The sequence below is a fragment of the Coffea arabica genome, chromosome 9e (genome assembly GCF_036785885.1).
Source record: "Coffea arabica cultivar ET-39 chromosome 9e, Coffea Arabica ET-39 HiFi, whole genome shotgun sequence".
Taxonomy (NCBI): Eukaryota; Viridiplantae; Streptophyta; class Magnoliopsida; order Gentianales; family Rubiaceae; genus Coffea; species Coffea arabica.
Window position 1 is genome coordinate 1,573,055 of NC_092327.1, and position 18,720 is coordinate 1,591,774.

General features: G+C 36.9%; 1 protein-coding gene across 5 annotated transcripts; it reads right to left on the minus strand.

Annotated features, from left to right (window-relative positions):
• Positions 1-1,700: 1,700 nt before the first annotated feature.
• On the minus strand, positions 1,701-18,338 carry LOC113710452 (carboxyl-terminal-processing peptidase 1, chloroplastic). Of its 5 annotated transcripts, none has more exons than XM_027233468.2 (13): positions 17,857-18,338; positions 17,446-17,565; positions 16,718-16,855; positions 13,065-13,169; positions 12,795-12,963; positions 11,984-12,060; positions 10,148-10,192; positions 9,172-9,255; positions 7,987-8,025; positions 7,823-7,885; positions 2,425-2,554; positions 2,291-2,353; positions 1,701-2,209 (listed from the first exon to the last, which is right to left on the minus strand). In XM_027233468.2, exons 1-12 carry the CDS (start codon positions 18,292-18,294, stop codon positions 2,298-2,300), a joined length of 1,464 nt encoding a protein of 487 aa, XP_027089269.1. In that variant the 5' UTR covers positions 18,295-18,338; the 3' UTR covers positions 1,701-2,209; positions 2,291-2,297. The 5 variants fall into 5 exon arrangements, 4 of the variants coding, with proteins under 4 accessions (XP_027089269.1, XP_071921704.1, XP_071921703.1 ...); XM_072065603.1 differs by having other exon boundaries at positions 1,701-2,203; positions 9,172-9,303; XM_072065602.1 differs by having other exon boundaries at positions 9,172-9,303.
• Between the last annotated feature and the right edge of the window lie 382 nt (positions 18,339-18,720).

Genomic DNA, 18,720 nt, shown 5'->3' on the forward strand with positions numbered 1-18,720 from the left:
AAAGTCCTATCCAAAAAAAAAAAAAAAAAAGAGTAGCTCTAGGCAATGGTAAACTTAGAACCCATACAGCGAATGATAATATTGTCTTTTTAAACGAGCATATGATAACGAATGGAATCCTTTGTCTGTAGTAATCTGGGCAATTATAAGCCAGGGTAAACAATGAAATGACTCTAAACCGTAGTAATATGCAAAGAGCCACTGACACTTGAAGATACCAATTCTTTTCACATAAAAATGCAACAACTTTAATTTGTTCCTTTTTTTGAATTCGTTGTTCAATCATCCCGTCCTACCAAAAAAAGGGAAGGTGCAAAGCAACAAATGGCAACACAATTTTAATCCACAGCTTTGACAAACGAATTATCCAAAAATTCATAAGCAAATCTAGCCGTGAAGCTTGCCCACGTCAAGGCATGGAAAAGTGCAAAAAAAAAAAAAAGAAACTCAAAAGCAAGGGAATGCTCACAAAAAATGCCGATTTCGGATGCCATGCACCAAAGCTCTTTGTTCGGCCTCTTTTCCCCTTCGGCAGATTGCAGCTCTGACCAGGATAGTGCCTATTTTAGAGAATCCCGCTCGTATGTGAATCCCAACAAGATTGTTGCTTTGCTAGATTGGTGAATCCCTGAAGTTGGACACCAATCTATGAAATTTGAAGCTCAGCTTCGGTTGGAGTTCAGCGAAGCAACATTACAAGTTTGCGATTGAAAGGTGGCTACTGCTTTTTCAATTCGATAAAAGGAGGGAGCAGGATGAGAAAACAAAAGCCAAAAACAAGTCTTTTGTTCCAAGGCCAAAAACGATGTAGCATTAGAAAACATATATTGTGTACTCAGCTATTTTTTATTTTTGAACTCCTTTTTTGATGTGTTATTTAATTAAAGACAAAAATAGTATTGCAAAATAATTTAGTGCTATTAACTCAAAAGCACTAATGAGAGAGGTCATTTACATAGTTAAGGTGTCCTTTTTTTGGGTTGTTACAATAGTCAAAGATCCTAATCCTAGAGTAACAATGCATATGTTAAAAGGAGGGTATTTTAACAGCAGAACATAGTAACAGCGAAAGCTTGGGGCCAATGCTTCTTCCTTTCTTACACAAATTTTAGGGTGTATTTGATCAAACTAAAACCTAAAACCTGCAATCTGAAATCCGAAATTTGAATTCATTGAGTTATTAAATTGTTAAATATTAAATCAAATACATTTGAATGTATATCACATTCAGTAATAAGTGAATAACGTATCACTTATTTTTTAGAGCAAGTTTTCCCTAAAAAATTCAGTGACACTTAATTAATTCAAATGTTCAATTTTTTGTTATCAAATCTATTTTAACATATTAAGATCTAAATTTATTAAATTTAAATGTTGAATTGAAATATGAAATAAAACCCAGTAGATTTGGAACATTGAAACTCTTCAACATAGGAGATGTTTCTTCATCTACAAAGCTTCTAGCTGTATTATTGATTTATCTTTTTACCTCCCATAGACAACTTATCCCATGTCTCCGGTAGGTAGCATTTGCATTTCTTTTGAACAATATTCAAACCAAGTCAAGGAGTTAACTGTGTATTAAATCAGTGTAACCCAAAAAATTATAATAAAAAACTATAGAAAGTAAACTTCATAGAACCAATGTAGATGGAGAGGCAAATTACACACATACATATACATGTGCAGGAGAAGAGAAATAAATCAACCATATATCATTATTACACTTGATAACAAGGCTCTCAAATTTCACTCTTTTAAATGACGACAATAATTAGCTGACAACAATAATAACTCTCCCTATTTATAGACTAGATGGTTTGGTAAAGAAGTCTTACACTATTAGAAATTTTCTAATAAATAACTAATTTCTAAACAATAAAACTACTATAACTTAACTCCAATAAAATTAATAAAACCTTAACTTAATTAAAACACTGTTAAATAATAATATAGAAAATTTTTATTTTTGAGCCTTGATTTAATACGCCAACAAAATCCTTTGAAACCACCGCCAAGTAGTCAACTGTGCTCTAAACATGTTGTAATTTCCCTTTGCATGGTGCTCAGCGAGGTCACGAATTCAGGACGAACCAAAGGTAGGACACACATCATATCATTGAACTTCGGCTCATTGCTGGCACACTGATGTCGAGCATTGAACTCATGAAATTGTCCGAGCAACGTTAGTAACTCCAAAAACCTTAAGCTTCAGAGAAATTCATAAAACAATGAGCTTGAAACCTTACGCAAAGCAAAATTCAAAACACAAAAATATCAGAATGCTAACCTTCACCTCATCCTTCTGGTGGCTTATGGCACTTAGACAAATTATTCATGACTTCATCCCAAGCTGTAAAAGAAGGTTAAATATAGATTTTGAAGAACTGATATTATTAATATCAGGGCAAGGAGAGTTCTTACAAGGGAGGCTGCGGAAATCAGGCTCAACCCCATTGCCATTTATGTCCATGTGATTTGGTGTAACATACTTCCCAACAGTGACAACAACGCCAGATCCATCATGCAGCTCAAAAACAGATTGAATCAGTCCCTGCAGGAACAAAATTAATTTGATCACCCATTATAGCATATCCAATGTGGGAATTCCTTTTACCTTTTCTAGTACTTTACTGCTAAGATGAAGAGATGAAATTTTCAATAGCAGGATGTAAACAGCAACATCATGAAGACCAAAGATCATGAGATTATCTTGGACATGGAGTATTTAATGGACTTGGCTCAAATATCAGAATAAATTAGTAAAAGCTAGGAACTTTTATTTATCATGTCAGGGCCAAAAAACTAATGTAGGTTACAATACTGATTCTATGTAGATAGCTGCATTGAAGCTCCGTCAAGTTTAGGCAAGTTTATCCAATATAGAATAACCAACAAAAAGTCCATAATCCATGTCTATTCTATATGGCAACTCCGAGGTTTAATGCTGTTAAGAGAATATAAGTATTATTGTAGATAATAAATTAGTAAGGGTATTTTTGTAAATAGTTTGTTAGGATTGTACTCCTATAAATACTAGTTGGTCACTCATAATATGGTGACTAGATGTTTTCCTCCCAAAATACCTGTTATCATGGTATCAGAGCAAAAGTCCTAGGGTTAGGGTTAAACATCTAGCAAAAGTTTTGGTCATCGCGACTGTTCATAGGTACTGTTCACGCGCGCACTGTTCACGGACTGTTCACGCGCTGTTCATCGGTACTGTTCACGCGCTGTTCATCGGTACTGTTTACCGCGACTGTTCACGGGGGCACTGTTCATCGGTACTGTTCACGGACTGTTCACGCGCACTGTTCACGCGCCACTGTTCACGGCACTGTTCACGCGCTGTTCATCTCGAGTTTTGACCCTTCGTTTGGTTTGGAGTGCTATTCGCTATGGCTGAAAGTCTATCAAAAGGTATTGTGACGTCTACTAATATTATGCCAATGGTGATGCCTCAAATCACAAATTGGAAGTTGAATGACACTAATTATCAACAGTGGTCAAAAGCCGTTAAGATTTATCTGACAGGCTTAGGAAAGCAACGATATCTCACAGATGACTCTCCTACGGAGGACAACAAGAAACTAGTGTGGATTCAAGAGGATGCCCAAATTCTTGGAGCAATATGGAATTCTATGGAGCCACGAATTGCTTACATGTGTTCTCATTGTGAGACAACAAAAGAAGTTTGGGATTATGTCCGGTTATTATACTGTAGTAATCTTTCACGGATGTATGATATTTCTTTGGAGTATTTTCAGTTGCAACAAGATAACAAGACAGTAACTGAATACTTTGCTGATCTGAAGCGAGTTTCAGAAGAATTAAATGCCGTAATGCCTCTCTCAAGTGATATTACAGTTATGCAGAGGCAAAGAGAACAAATGCTTGTGCTCAAATTCTTGGCCGGTCTCAAACCAGAATTTGAACCAATCAAATCTCAAATTTTAGCAGGTGAACAATTACCATCCTTTGCAGAGGCATATGCTCGGGTCTTACGTTCTGCATCTAAGGACAAAGCACAGGGTGATGGTGCTCTAATTAATGACAAATCTGCGTTAGTTGCTAACAATGGTCGGATAGAGCAACTTAACTTGGGACGTGGCTCTCGTGGAGGAAGAAGTAGAGGAGGTCGTGGGGGTCGTGGAGGTCGAGGCACCCGTGAGTGCACTCATTGTGGTTTGAAGAATCACACTCATGATACCTGTTGGGATTTACATGGAAAACCACCTCGGTTTGCTAATGCGGTTACCATTGACCAAGCTGAATCAAGTTCTTCAGCACAAGGGTCCCAGAAAACTTTTACCATATCCGAGGAAGATTATGTCAAATTTCTGCAGTACCAAACTGCAAATCACGCATCTCTTCCCTCTGCTTCTTTAGCACAAAAAGGTAATGTTATGGCTTGTCTCTCCACTTCCAAAAATTTTGACTCATGGATTATTGATTCCGGAGCTACTGATCATATGTCAGGTACCTCTAGAAATTTTTCTAATTTTCAAGAGTCTACTTCCTTCCCTCATGTTACTTTAGCTGATGGATCTACAACTAAAGTTAAAGGACTAGGCACTGTAGAAATTAACCCATCTCTTCCGCTGCCTTCTGTTCTTTACGTACCAAATTTGCCTTTTAATCTAATGTCCGTTAGTAAGCTTACCAAATTTCTACAGTGTTCAGTTATTTTTTCTCCTGATTTTGTTGTTATTCAGGATTTGAAGACAAAGAGGACGATTGGTGGAGGGCGCGAGCATAATGGTCTTTATTTTCTCAACTCTAATGGTCCGATTGCGTGTCCTGCTACTGTTTCTCCTCTTGAAATTCACTGTCGTTTGGGTCATCCGTCTCTACAAAATTTGAAGAAGGTGGTTCCTACCTTGAGTCAGTTGTCTTCATTAGAATGTGAGTCTTGTCAATTAGGAAAGCATCATCGTGTTTCTTTTGCCCCTAGGGTCAATAAACGGGTTTCAGAACCTTTTTTGTTAGTTCATTCTGATGTTTGGGGTCCTAGTCGAGTCACTTCAAAGTTAGGTTTTAAATATTTTGTAATCTTTGTTGATGATTTTTCAAGAGTTACATGGCTTTATTTAATGAAAGATCGTTCAGAACTATATTCCATTTTTTGTGCATTTGTTACAGAAATAAAGAATCAATTTGGTGTATCTGTACGTATACTTCGCAGTGATAATGCGAAAGAATATTTTTCCACTCCTTTTAATACCTTCATGACTAAGTCTGGTATTATTCATCAGTCCTCTTGTCCTTACACTCCACAACAGAATGGAGTTGCTGAAAGAAAGATTGGACACTTAATCGAGGTTGCTCGGACACTTATATTGCACATGAATGTGCCCAAACAATTTTGGAGTGATGCAGTTCTAACTGCATGTTATTTAATTAATCGCATGTCATCTACTATTCTTGGAGGCCAATTACCTCACTCCATTCTTTTTCCTCATGAACCTGTGTTTAAATTGCCTCCTCGTATTTTTGGATGTGTGTGCTTTGTTCATCAGCTTGCTCCCGGGGTGGATAAATTAGATTCTCGTGCTATTAAGTGTATTTTCTTAGGATACGCACGAGCGCAAAAAGGGTATAGATGTTACAGTCCAGTTTTAAATCGATTTTTTACTTGTGCTGATGTTTCTTTCTTTGAATCCACTCCATATTTTATCAAACAAAGTATGTCTTGTGAGTTAGACCAGTGTCACTCTTTTTCCTCTCCTGTTTTACCAGTCTCTTCCCCTTTATTACCTGAGTTATCTAGTCCACCAGATTCCATAGCTCGATTATCTCGTCCTCATCTTCAAGTTTACTCTCGTCGTTCCATGGTTGAGAAAGTTCCTGATATGCCACGCACTTCACCAATTAACTCTCACTCTTCAAATCCAGGTATGACGCCCTCCTCTGAGTTAGATCTTCCTATTGCTTTACGCAAAGGTAAGAGACATTGTACTTCCCATCCTATTTCTAATTTTGTTTCTTATTCTCATCTCTCTATGTCATATTCTTCTTTTGTTGCTTCCCTTGATTCTATTTCCATTTCTAAGTCTATTACCTATGCTCTTAATCATCCTGGTTGGAGATTAGCCATGCAAGAAGAGATGTCTGCTTTGGAACAAATGGTACTTGGGATCTTGTCCCTCGTCCTTCAGGTAAGCCTGTTGTTGGTTGTAAATGGGTGTACACTATAAAAGTGCAGTCTAATGGTTCTATTGATAGATTAAAGGCTCGTCTGGTAGCTAGAGGATTTACTCAGGTGTATGGAGTGGACTACTTAGAAACATTTTCTCCTGTTGCAAAGATTACCTCTGTTCGTCTTCTTATCTCTTTGGCAGCCACTTATAATTGGCCATTGCATCAGTTGGATGTGAAAAATGCATTTCTGCATGGAGATTTGGAAGAAGAGGTATATATGGAACAACCTCCTGGATTTGTTGTTCAGGGGGAGAATCCGCGGTTGGTTTGTCGTTTGAAAAAATCCTTATATGGATTGAAACAGTCTCCGAGAGCTTGGTTTGGCCGGTTTAGTAGTGTTGTCATGGAGTTCGGTCTGACAAGATGTGGAGTAGATCATTCTGTATTTTATCAGCATTCTAATGCTGGTAAAATTTTATTAGTTGTTTATGTGGATGACATTGTGATTACAGGTGATGATGTTGTGGGGATCCAGAAGCTTAAATCCAATCTGCAGGCAAACTTTCAGACAAAGGATTTAGGTCATCTACAGTATTTTCTGGGTATTGAGGTAGCTCGGTCTAAATATGGGATTTATTTATGTCAAAGGAAATATGTACTCGATATGTTGAGTGAAGTTGGGATGTTAGGTTGCCGACCTGTGGATACTCCTATGGATCCCAATGTGAAATTAGCAGGAGATCAAGGTGCATTACTTGATGATCCTAAGCAATATCGAAGACTTGTGGGTAAATTAAATTATCTCACTGTAACGAGACCTGACATTTCGTTTCCAGTTGAGTGTTGTGAGTCAATTTCTTGATACCCCTCGTACTAGTCATTGGGATGCTGTTATACGGATTCTCAGGTATCTTAAGAGTGCTCCTGGAAAAGGGTTGCTGTATCAAAATCATGGACACGCTGATATTGAAGGATATAGTGATGCAGATTGGGCTGGTTCTGCCTCAGATCGAAGATCAACTACAGGATATTGTGTGTTCGTTGGTGGTAATTTAGTGTCATGGAAGAGTAAGAAGCAAACAGTTGTATCCAGATCAAGTGCAGAATCTGAATACCGCGCTATGGCTCACACTGTGTGCGAGTTGGTTTGGTTGAAGAGCATGTTACTTGAACTTTGGTTTGAGCATAAACAGCCTATGAATTTAGTGTGTGATAATCAGGCGGCTGTTCATATTGCGTCTAATCCAGTGTTTCATGAAAGGACAAAACATATTGAAGTTGATTGTCATTTCATTCGAGAGAAATTGCTTGACGGGGTCATCAAGACATCTCATGTACCGTCTGTAGATCAATTGGCTGATGTGTTTACCAAGAGCTTAGGGGGCTCTAGGGTGAAATACCTTTGTAACAAGTTGGGTGCTTATGATATATATGCTCCAACTTGAGGGGGAGTGTTAAGAGAATATAAGTATTATTGTAGATAATAAATTAGTAAGGGTATTTTTGTAAATAGTTTGTTAGGATTGTACTCCTATAAATGCTAGTTGGTCACTCATAATATGGTGACTAGATGTTTTCCTCCCAAAATACCTGTTATCAAATGCATTTCATTTGAGAACAAAAAAAAAAAAATTAAAACACACATCAGCATATGAGTATAAACTACAAAAGCAAATACTACCTTCCCATAAGTCCTTTCCCCCACCAGAACAGCTCTGCAATTATCATGAAGTGCAGTGGCCACCTGAAATAAGCAACCAAATAAAAAACAAAATAAAAAAAGAACCTTAATTAGAAAAGTTTAAACTAAGATTAGAATGAAATCTTGTAGTGTAAACAACTTACAATTTCACTTGCACTCGCAGTATTTTTGTTCACAAAAACCTGCACTCAAGCAACAAACTAATAAGACTCGTCATGAGAACAAAGATTTTTCAGAAGTACAAAATAATGTCTGAAACCCAAAGTCTGCCTCTGTCATGTCATTATTTTGTCGTAAATTTGTTGTCATTTACTAAAAATAGAAACAAAATCTGTGTTCCTCTTCCAAGTTTAACCTTACAGCTAATTGGTAGAAAAGACTAAAGTCATTTCTGTGAGGCCCAAGAATATTAATTCATGTATTTCCCGACGCGTGATTGATTTGCGCAATTTTGAAAATGTGTTTGCTAAGTTTAATCACATTCATGCCATTCTTCTACATCAACATGAAAGATGAGATCATTTGGGCCCACAATTGGGTCCCAAGTCCCAGTAACATAAAGGCGTTCTTTTGTTTCCTCACTGCTGGATACTCAACTTTCTGAAGGACAAAATTCAAACTGGGAAAACTAAACATCATCAGCAGCTACTGTTGATTCAAAGCACAATACAACAATTTTTTTGGGACAGAGGGAGTAGTGTAAAACACCTTATGCACATAAAAATTCCGATGAAGATGGTCATATGTGCAAGTCTTTACAGAGGCAAGGCTCAAAAAATAACTAACATAAACTGAAAATAGGGCTAGACCTTTTTATCAGCTCCTAAGGAAATTAGGGCTTCAATGTAGCAAATAACTGTTCTATTCAAGCAAACAACCACCATCAGCATTGAGAAGCTGAATTCAAAAGTACATTAGTCCAAAACGTTCAACAAAGAACAACTAACTGATAGTGGACATCTCTAAGTCAATGGACCTAAAGGGATTTAAGTAATCATCCTGGCGATTACATTTCTATATCTCCCCAACCCATTAATTCAAAATTGATTCATTTTTGCATAAAAATCCTATTTCTGGGGCACAGTTATTTGCAGTCTTAATCAAAATCCAATTTCACAAAGTCCACCCTTGACCAAAAGTTTTACACCAGACATTTACATTTCAGTTCTCAATTACATTTACAAAGGGTACAAAGTCATGCAGAATTCATACATGTTATGAGCTCATCATATTACCAAGGTTTCTGAAAGCACATGATAAATGTGATTTTTTTCCTTATTTATATGATAATAATCAACAAAAGTGACAAGCCATAAGATAAGGCTTACAATAACAGGAGCCGTAACTAGAGGTGGAACTTCTGCTACAATATTTTTGACATATTCAGGATCCCTTCCAACAGTATAAGTCACCTGTCCATGGCCATAAAAAAGGGGGGGGGGGGGTTGAAAAAAAAGGAACTTCATGAATGTTAGTTGTAGCCTATTCCATTCAGGAACAAAGAAATTGAGATCAAATGATCAAATAGTTTTTCAAATTGCTAAAAAAAAAAAAGAAGATCTGACATGTGCAGAAGCTTTTCAGTAAATGGTAATCAAAAGCACTATAGATGATTAAAAAGGAAAACAAAAGAAAAGGAAACAGAACAACAGAAATGGTGAGCAAGAGAGGATGAAAAATCCCCACATCACAGGGAAAAAGAACTACTTGTTTCTGACACAAAATACGAAAACTAATAGGGCAATAAATTCTTAATGAAACTCTTCATTACATAGGAATTTACACTCTGGGAATAAAATTTAGGAAGACATATAAGTGCTCCATCTATGGAGACCCACATACAAAACAGCCTTCTGGTCTACAGTGAATAACAGGAGAAATATGTGTGTTTGGACAGGAATTACAAACAAAAAATATTTGCTTGCATCACAAACACATTTTCCAACACACCTTTTTATCTCACATACATCACATCGCAAAAAGTGCAATAGTAATTATTCCAAATCATATTTCAAATAATCTCCTATGCAAACACTTATAACTTGGGACTCGCATATATGTGTCCTTCAGTGGTCAGAAAGATATAGGAAGATACAAACTTAAGCATATTATTTACTTTTTATAAACTCACTAACAAATAGCACAAGAAATTGCTCTTTTGCTGCAAATGGGAATAAAATCAAAGTAAACAAAACCCAGAAAAATATACACCACAAAATCTAGTTTAAAGGAACCAAAAAAGAAAAAAATTTTGGAAGAAAATGCATTTCAATGTCCTAAATTTGATGGAGTAGATTCACTTACCGTCTCCCCTTTGTTTAGAAAGAGTTTAGCAATTTCAATCCCAGCCTGAAAATGAACAACCATTATGAACATCATATGCTTGGAAAAGATTTCATATAAAAGACAAAACGGTTGATGATATACAGAACGAAAATCAGAACAGGCCTCCAGAAACCATAGGCATCACTTCTTCAGGCCATTAAACTGTTCAAAAACGTTTACTGTAGCAACTAAATCCTGTAATGTGCATTAATTACGTCAAGACAGCAGAAACACAACTGTAAGAAAAGAAACAAAAATATTAACTCCCTAGGGTGTATAACAGCACTTTTATATACAAATACAGTTCAAAGGTGAATCGACCACAAAGCAAGTAAAGTAAGAGAAAGCACACATACTGTGTCCCTCCAAAGAAAAGAAAGCATGCATATTGCATCCCTCCAAATACTTTCAGATTTCCACACCATCAATAGGTTGGGAAACTAGGTATTTGAGCTAAATGCTTTAGTAGGTGCAGATTTTTTTACATGACATTTTAGTGGTTCTTTAATCAGATTCTGCACTTTCTGGAGAACAAGTATTATCCATCTTGTTATGTTCTCGGAGAGCAATAAGCTATTTTCATCTTATATTCCAGACTTCCAGTAGAAACAAGAATACTTCAGTAAGAAAATCCTTTACAGTTCAATCAACAACTCTGAACCAAACTATGAAAGCACGCAATGTGATTATTTCTCCTGGACAAGAAGAACTCTAAATATTGGCTTTCTTAGTCTCAAAATATTCAGCACTTTTGGAGCCTAATCACAATTAACTAATTTTACTAATCTTTTTTTTTTCTTTCTTTTTTTTTTTCTTGGATGTGGGGTGGAGGGGAGGTGGGGGACAGAAACAAGGAGTCTAGCATCCTACATGTGAAAGAACAGATCTACAATCAGTGGGAACCATATTAACATATGTTAGACTGCAACTCATAACTGTGGAACTTGAACCGAGGTCCTCTTACACTTGACACCTCAAACATGGTTGTTTCACAATCAGACCAAGGTCTCATAGCAATGTTGCTGATCATTTGAATTCAGAATTGTCACCACAGATAACATCCTTCAGCAGATCTAAGGACTTCAACATAACTAAGCCTTCTTGATGAACTCATCTAAAAGTTTAAGTCCCCAGTGGCACAACCTCAGTTGCACTAACATGCATAACTGAACTTATTTATAGCCCTGTTTTTGATCAAATGAAACTCCTAGGTGTCCAGGTTGAGCTTGACCACATGGACTCGAAGCACAAGTCCCGACAGCAAGAAGTAAGTTCATAAACCGCTTCAACAGCAATAATCATGTGATTCATTTCAACTATCTCAAATTTGATAGTGGCACCTGTGCATGCACTCACCAGCCACTTTATTATCCTGATGCGGGGACGACTTTAGGAGAAGAGGATAATTCTTGTCTGCTCCTCAAAGCCCTCCCGCACAGTTAAGGACAAGACATCCAGGCTGAAAACATTATAAACCCATTCACAAACAGCATCCAAACCAAATGAACTGTTCTAGTATCAAGTCAAATGACCAAATTGACTAACTGTTTAAGCCATTTAGAGAGCACGCTCGTTAAATACTTGTTATTCAGCATTACTGCTAGCCCAAATAATAAACATAACACCAGAGTAACTTAATTTCCAAGAGACAATTAGCATCATATCCTGGCCTACTCCCCTTGAATGTCTGTTTGGGTACAGGAAATACTTGCTGCTCTTAACACAATTGTTGAACAATTCAAGAAATAAAGAATAAAATTCAGTTGTAAACTGAAGAAGTAACAAGCACAGAAAAAAATTGACTAGTAAGTTAACCTGTACTAGTCCACCAAGATTATCTCTAAGATCAAGCACAAAATATTGAGCACCCGTGTCCTCGAGTCGCTTGATTGCTGCAAAATTACTTCCTTCAGCTATATGAAATGAATCTCAATGTGCAAGACCAAATAGGAATACAATCAACACAGAGAATGAAAGAAAATTCTGGCATCATAGACATTGAAAGAGAAAGAACTTGCTTATTGGCATCTCGACTATAGAATAAACAACTTTAAGATTAGTTTGGTATCTTATCATGAATATACTAAGTCCGATGAAAAATAGTTCAAATAATAATTAGCTTATATAATACTGTGTAGTAACAAGTAAAAAAGGTTGCAAAATCTCTTATTGCCATTAACATTAGTTAATGATTTTCCTCTGTCATTACTTACCTTGCAAATTCATGTTTATCTTGCATATAAAGCATGTTTACAATAACATTTTTTTATTCAACATGGAGAAAATAAAAAGACCAACATTTGGCAACAATTCATGACATGCTTAGCAGGAGGATGAAAGAACTTCAACAGCATCATATTTAAAATTTTTCGACAGATGTCTGTCATGTAGATGTTTTACTATGAGAGACATGAGTATCCAACTACACAATAAAAAATGATGTAGAAATGCTGGATAGCCATATTTTGGATAAAGGAAAAAGAACAAATGAGAAAACATCAATATCCCCCATTATACTGAAAATTAAGGAAACACCATCTAGAAAAGAAGAATGACTAAAGATGAGGTTGTCTTGCCAAAAAAAAAAAAAAGGTTAATCTCCAGGTACAATGAAAAAGGCATCCACCTATAACCAAATCTTTTCTTGCCAGCGCATTAAACTCTTTCAAGTGCACATAACCAACGGATGTGGTTCCATTTTCACTCTGCTCCAAGCGATAAAAAACGGGAGTTTTTGCAACAGATTGCCTCTGGACCTCAAGGGCTTGGACAGGTCCACAGTTTCCATGCTTGACCTAACATGCATCATTTCATCTAAGAAGCACGTTGCAGAAGTACCATATGAGATAAGAGATGCAGTAATGATGACCGTACTTCAAAATTCAGAATTACTAACCGTGATGTCCACAAATGTTTCACCGGGACCTTGTAATAGAGATGATGCTTCAAAGGCAGATTTCCCTCTTATATCCACCCCATTAACAGACAGCAATTCATCTCCCTATAAAAGTTGAAAAGAAAGAGAAGTTATTTTATGGCTTTATTGAAACTATTAGAAGAGAATGAAGACAATGCTAATATTTCTCTACAAAAGGATTGAAAGGACATTCTAAGTGATGAAGGCTGTCTCATTTATCTTTTAGTATGTCCCTTATAAATTAGAAACTCAAAAAAGGAAACAAGTGGAAGAACAGAGTATTTCTGGTGCTAATAAAATCTATTTGCAAAAAATACATGAAATGTCGAGGAAATTTGTCTGGCAGAGAAAATTCAAAAGCATGACCTTTATGGAAACTTTAAGGTTTTCTGAAGACCTCTGCTAGTTATACCATGCCCTTTTGAAGGGATTGTTGAGATTCTCAATTTCTTAGTCAAAGATCATGTAAGGATACCATCTTGCCAATCTAGAAACCACAACACTCAGCCACCAATCACAAAAATAATAAAATGAGATGTAATGTACATTACAAGCCACTGCATGGTGTTTATTCCTCAAAGGAAAAGTGACTAAACATTAGTTAAAAAAGTGTAAAAGCAGGTATTTTCTCACATGAAGTACCGCTCTCTCACTCAATGCTCCTCTGAGGCCAACAGCTCAATTAAATCAAACCAAAAATCTTGCAAATGCCATCTTCCCCATGACACCTTAAACAGTATATGAAATTCTACTTACAAAACCAAATCCCAAGTCCTATCTCACTCTTAGTTGTTCACTGTCTAAAGCATATTAACAGCCAGAAAATAACATAAATAGGTTGTGGCATTCACAGATAGTGCAGATAGTAATAGCTCTCTAATGCATCGAATAATACTCCACATGCCTAAAATTGATTTAATTCAACTCTAACAACTTCAAACAAAAATTTTTTCTTTTCCAATCTCTATTGTTCAGTGGCGGAACTAGGACCTATGGCCAGTAGGGCAGTATTGTACCACTAAAATGATTCCATTTGTTATGCAAGGAGAAATTCAGTTTAAGATTATGCAATTATTTCAAGGCTTTTTTCTTTATTTTTTCTAAAGTTATTTCTTACTCAAATAGTACCCAATATTCTGTTTTGATAGCTCTAAAAGAAATTGTACCATAGGAGAGGTATCTAAAAAATTAATAGTTTAGGAGGCAATGTGTGAGGAGATCAGAGTTTTTCAAGATCTGGGGGCTATATTAAGGGAAAAGAATATTTTCCAAAATTGAGGGGTGTGGGGGGCAATAGTGAGTAAAAGTAAAGAATGTGTTATATTTTCAAGCCTATTCTTTTAATTTTTTTGGGGGCCAATAGACCACCCTTGTTAAAATGTGGTTCCGCTGCTGCTAGTGTCAAACTGTCCATTTAGTTTTTACTGGGCCATGACTCATGGTTTATCATTTTTTCAAGCTTTATACGATCTTGAAAAGACCAGAGGTCTACAAAAATTAGAACAATTACAAGACAGCTTCAGCTGGCACTCATTTAAATTTTTGGCACAATTTCTTCTTATAAATTATAAACAATTATAAGTTAACGATCTTGTAGCCCTAAACAATTAAGAATTCTCTGAAGTACTAGAATAGCGCTACAATTATGATATCCCATTGATATAGAGCCAATTCCAATGTTCAAGCCATCAAGAGATTCCGTTTTGGTCAACAAACTATTATAAGACTCAAGCTGCTCTAGTGGATAGCCAATAGGCAAGAAGCCAATGATCACCATTATTCACCAATACCAGAAATTACAAAGGTAACCAATGTCTCTCTCTAAGACACATCGAGAAGCATCAACCTCAAGTTGATAGATTTGGAGAGGAGGCTTTTTTTTTTTTTTTTTTTTTTGGGGGGGGGGGGGGGGGGGGTTGTCATTCATTCTAAACCTCCGAAAGACAGATTGAAGAACTGCTTATGAGGAAAAAATTGGAAGTTAACCTTACCCTGTGACAAAATATTCATACTTCTTCTGTGTTCTTCACTAAACCTTCTTCCAATGGAAATTTCAAATAGGAAATCAGCAGAAGGCCCTCATCTTGCACTTGCAGCTGTCACATCCTAGTGAATGTCTTTTTCAGGAGTTAGAGGAAATGTATCTAAAGCACATCAATTAGTAGGTATGAGAGGATTATCTTCTTCCAAGGAAAAAGGGCAGCACAGGGGATTCACACTGAACTATCTTTTCATCATTTGAGTAGTGGGTTATAGTCCTATTTTTAGATCCTAATTATCTGAGATAGCAGAAACAAGTACTGCAAGCAAGCAGACTTTCAAGCATGTCCACAGGTTTCGATTAGATGCGGTTGAAAGCCGTATATTTGACTGATTGTGGGATCTAGGCAACAGAAATCAATATTCCAGTCAAGGCACATTCAGCACATGATTGGTGCCAGGCAACTAGCATAAGTGCCTGACTATTGGCAGTAGGGTCTCATGACATCAGCTGGTCAATGGTTGCATGATTGCGTGCACCATTGGCACATAATGCTAATGAATTGACAAAAGCAAAAGGTCTTATTAATGGCTGGAATCAAGAAACTAGGTCATCAACTAGATGCATGGTTGTTGGTTAAACAATTAGGTGCTTCTGGTAAACTAGAGGGATCAGCAAGATGACACGGAATATGTGTCGAAGAAAGGAGCACTGGCATGTGTTGGACCAGAAAATGACCTCGACAGAACCTCCTGTTTGTGCAGTTACCAGTGATTACTGAAGCTGCCAACTGACGTGGGAAAAAAAAAATCTAACCGGAGAATATTGTACTTAATTTGCAACATGTTTTATGTACACATTCCTCTATCAGCAAAGAAAAAAGTAAAGACTTGGCCTCAAGAACTAGGGATTGAGTTTCCAGATAAAAATCAGGCCTTCTGACAAATTCACAGAAAATAACGTAACTCTTAGAACCTATTCCATACGTATGCTTCTCAGCTGCATCACTGAGAGCTCTGCAGGTAAGTGGCAGCAACGAATTTCCTGTATTTCAAATACGATAGATGCTAATTCCACATTTGGATGAATGTCCAAAGTTTGGCTAAGTGCAGCACATCACAAGAAAACTCCAAGTAAATACCTTTCATCTTTAGGAAGAGGGGTGTCAAGGGTCGACCACTGGTCTAGTAGTCCAATGGCCCAACTATATTTATTGAAGTAGTACTTTCTAGTGATTTGTTAACAGTAGAGTCACAAAACCATAGAGAGCCAATGATATAGAGGTCAGAAAAAGGAGAATGCATAATCAAGTTGCATCTGAACTTTTGCCAAAATAATTGGGCCTTAGTCCTTGCATTAAAGCAAAGGAAAAAAATGCTTAAATAACTAAGAACATGGTTGTTCAAAGTGACACTACAGAATGACCATAAAAGGCATGACCTGAAACAATAGCATGTACAGCCTTATGTTTGAACATTAACTAGCAATGTATGGCCAAACACAGAAAAAAGTTTTGCTTATGTACTATGCATTAAGCTGAAAATTATATACAAGGCATGAAAATAAACTTCAGTTCTGATGTTAAACAGTTGGTATATGGCACTAAAAATTAAAAAAAATGGATATTTAGCATTCAGTTCAAACACAATACCTGTCTCACACCAGCAGTATGGGCAGGGCCATCTAAAAGGATCCCTAAAACCTTCAATTTCACACCTCCGCTGTCATCTGGAATTTCCCGTAAATTAATCCCAATCCCAGTCATATCATACCTCGCCATCTTGGAGAACTTTCAGCAATGATGAAAGTAACATGTTCATGCAATCAAATTACTGAAAATTTTGTAAGTACATATAACGTTTATACTTGGTATAAGAATCATATATGAAAAAAAAAATATAAGAGTGAATCAGCCTACTCCCAAAAGCTTGTTTCAGCAGCTAAGTGAAGATTAGCAGTGAATTATGCATTGCAATAGGCTCTACAGGATAGTTTATGCATTGCCTTTAGCAATTTCATAAAATATCACACAAATAAACTTAAGAATTAGGGTCAAAAGGACCAACAAGCTACAACATATTAATAAGTCTGAGATTAAGATTTCCACATCCATCTTTTTTCCCCCATCCTGCCGCCCAAAAATTAAAAAGTCCTGCCCTGATGGAGAAGACGAGCAATAAAAATATGCACACTTCAGAGAGGAGGCAAAAAATAGATGCTGACAAAATGTTTCAGCACTAAAGATCTCAGAAATACACTTGGGACTATGCTACACTACATTAGCTCATTCACCTAAATATGTTATCAACCATATTACTAGAAATAAAACCCAATAGTACCACTAAAATCCAATTCCCCGCGCAATTAACAAGAAATTACCTCTTCAGGAGTAAGAAAACGAGTATAGGGGTCACCTAAGCTGGCCAGCATCCGCCTAATAACAGCATGAGCTTTTGATCTTGTCTGATATGACATCCCCAAAACATCAAATTTCTTTTGCTGAACCACAAGAAATTGCAATAGTAAAATAAAAGGTAAAAACGAAACAATAGTACAAAGTAATGGAAAGATAGCATCCCCCATTACAGAATATCAATATGGCTCTGTTTGGATGGTCAATATGTTTCCCACAAAAACAATTTCCAAACTTTATAGTGAAGTATTTCAGAAATACGTTTCCAGAAAACCCCAAACACGTTTTCTAAACTTTATCCTACATACACAATTATCGAAAGAACAAAATGCGACGGTTAAATTCTGCAACAAAAGAATCACAGTCGTAGGACTTACAAGCCAAGTTTCCGGAGACCAACGGTGACGATTAGTAGTATCGAGAAAGCTATCATAAACAACTTCCCAAGCCTCTTCCACTATGCCTTCATTGGTCACCAACCCAGAATCTTCTTGTCGCTCTTCATCTTCACGGCAATTCCTGATCGAAGAAGCATCGGAAGCAGGAATCGAGGATTGAACTACTGACGGCAAGTCGAAAGCATTCGCAATTGAGAAAGACAACGGCGGAGAGGACAATAGAAGACCACATGAGAGAAGAATTGAGACTCCATTGCATAGGACTTGGCGTAGGATTTTGTCGTCAGGGGTGGTGGTGCTGGCCGCGACGGCGGCGGTGGAAGAAGGTTTTGGCGGAGGTTTATAGTGGGTGAATTTGGCGAGTGGTGGTGGAGAGAGGGGCGGTAAGGGCAAGTTCGAGATCCCGAAGAGCCCCATCTTCGTCCTCCCCTGCGACCGTTGTGACAGTTTGGATAACGGAAATACGATTTTATGTGCAACAAAAGACAATTGCTACTTTGGTCCCTTATGTATGAAGTTTTAGTTAACACAGCCCCTCATTTACCCCCTTGTGCCAAGTTAGTGCCTTGTCAAGTGCACATTAAAATAGCAAAGGATCGTTTACTCAGAGAAATTTCTAATATTATGATGATTTTTAAAAAAATTCTACAAATGGGGCATTTTGTGTATGGGATTCTGTAAAAGGGGTGTTCGCATTTAGCAAATGCGAGTTCAAGAAACTCGCATTTAGCAAATGCGAACTCTCCCTGAATTTTCCAACCACCGAAATACAAAAAAAAAAAAAAAAAAAAAGAGGTCGAAGACCTCGCATTTGTTAAATGCGATGTCATATACCTCGCATTT

Excerpts from the sequence above, each read along its gene's own strand:
- LOC113710452 (XM_072065603.1), bottom strand. The coding sequence starts at position 18,294 with ATGGGGCTCTTCGGGATCTCGAACTTGCCCTTACCGCCCCTCTCTCCA. Across the intron at positions 12,964-13,064 it reads AAACATTTGTGGACATCACG|GTCAAGCATGGAAACTGTGG; the intron begins GTTAGTAATTCT and ends GATGCATGTTAG. Across the intron at positions 2,354-2,424 it reads TGATTTCCGCAGCCTCCCTT|CTTGGGATGAAGTCATGAAT; the intron begins GTAAGAACTCTC and ends CTTCTTTTACAG.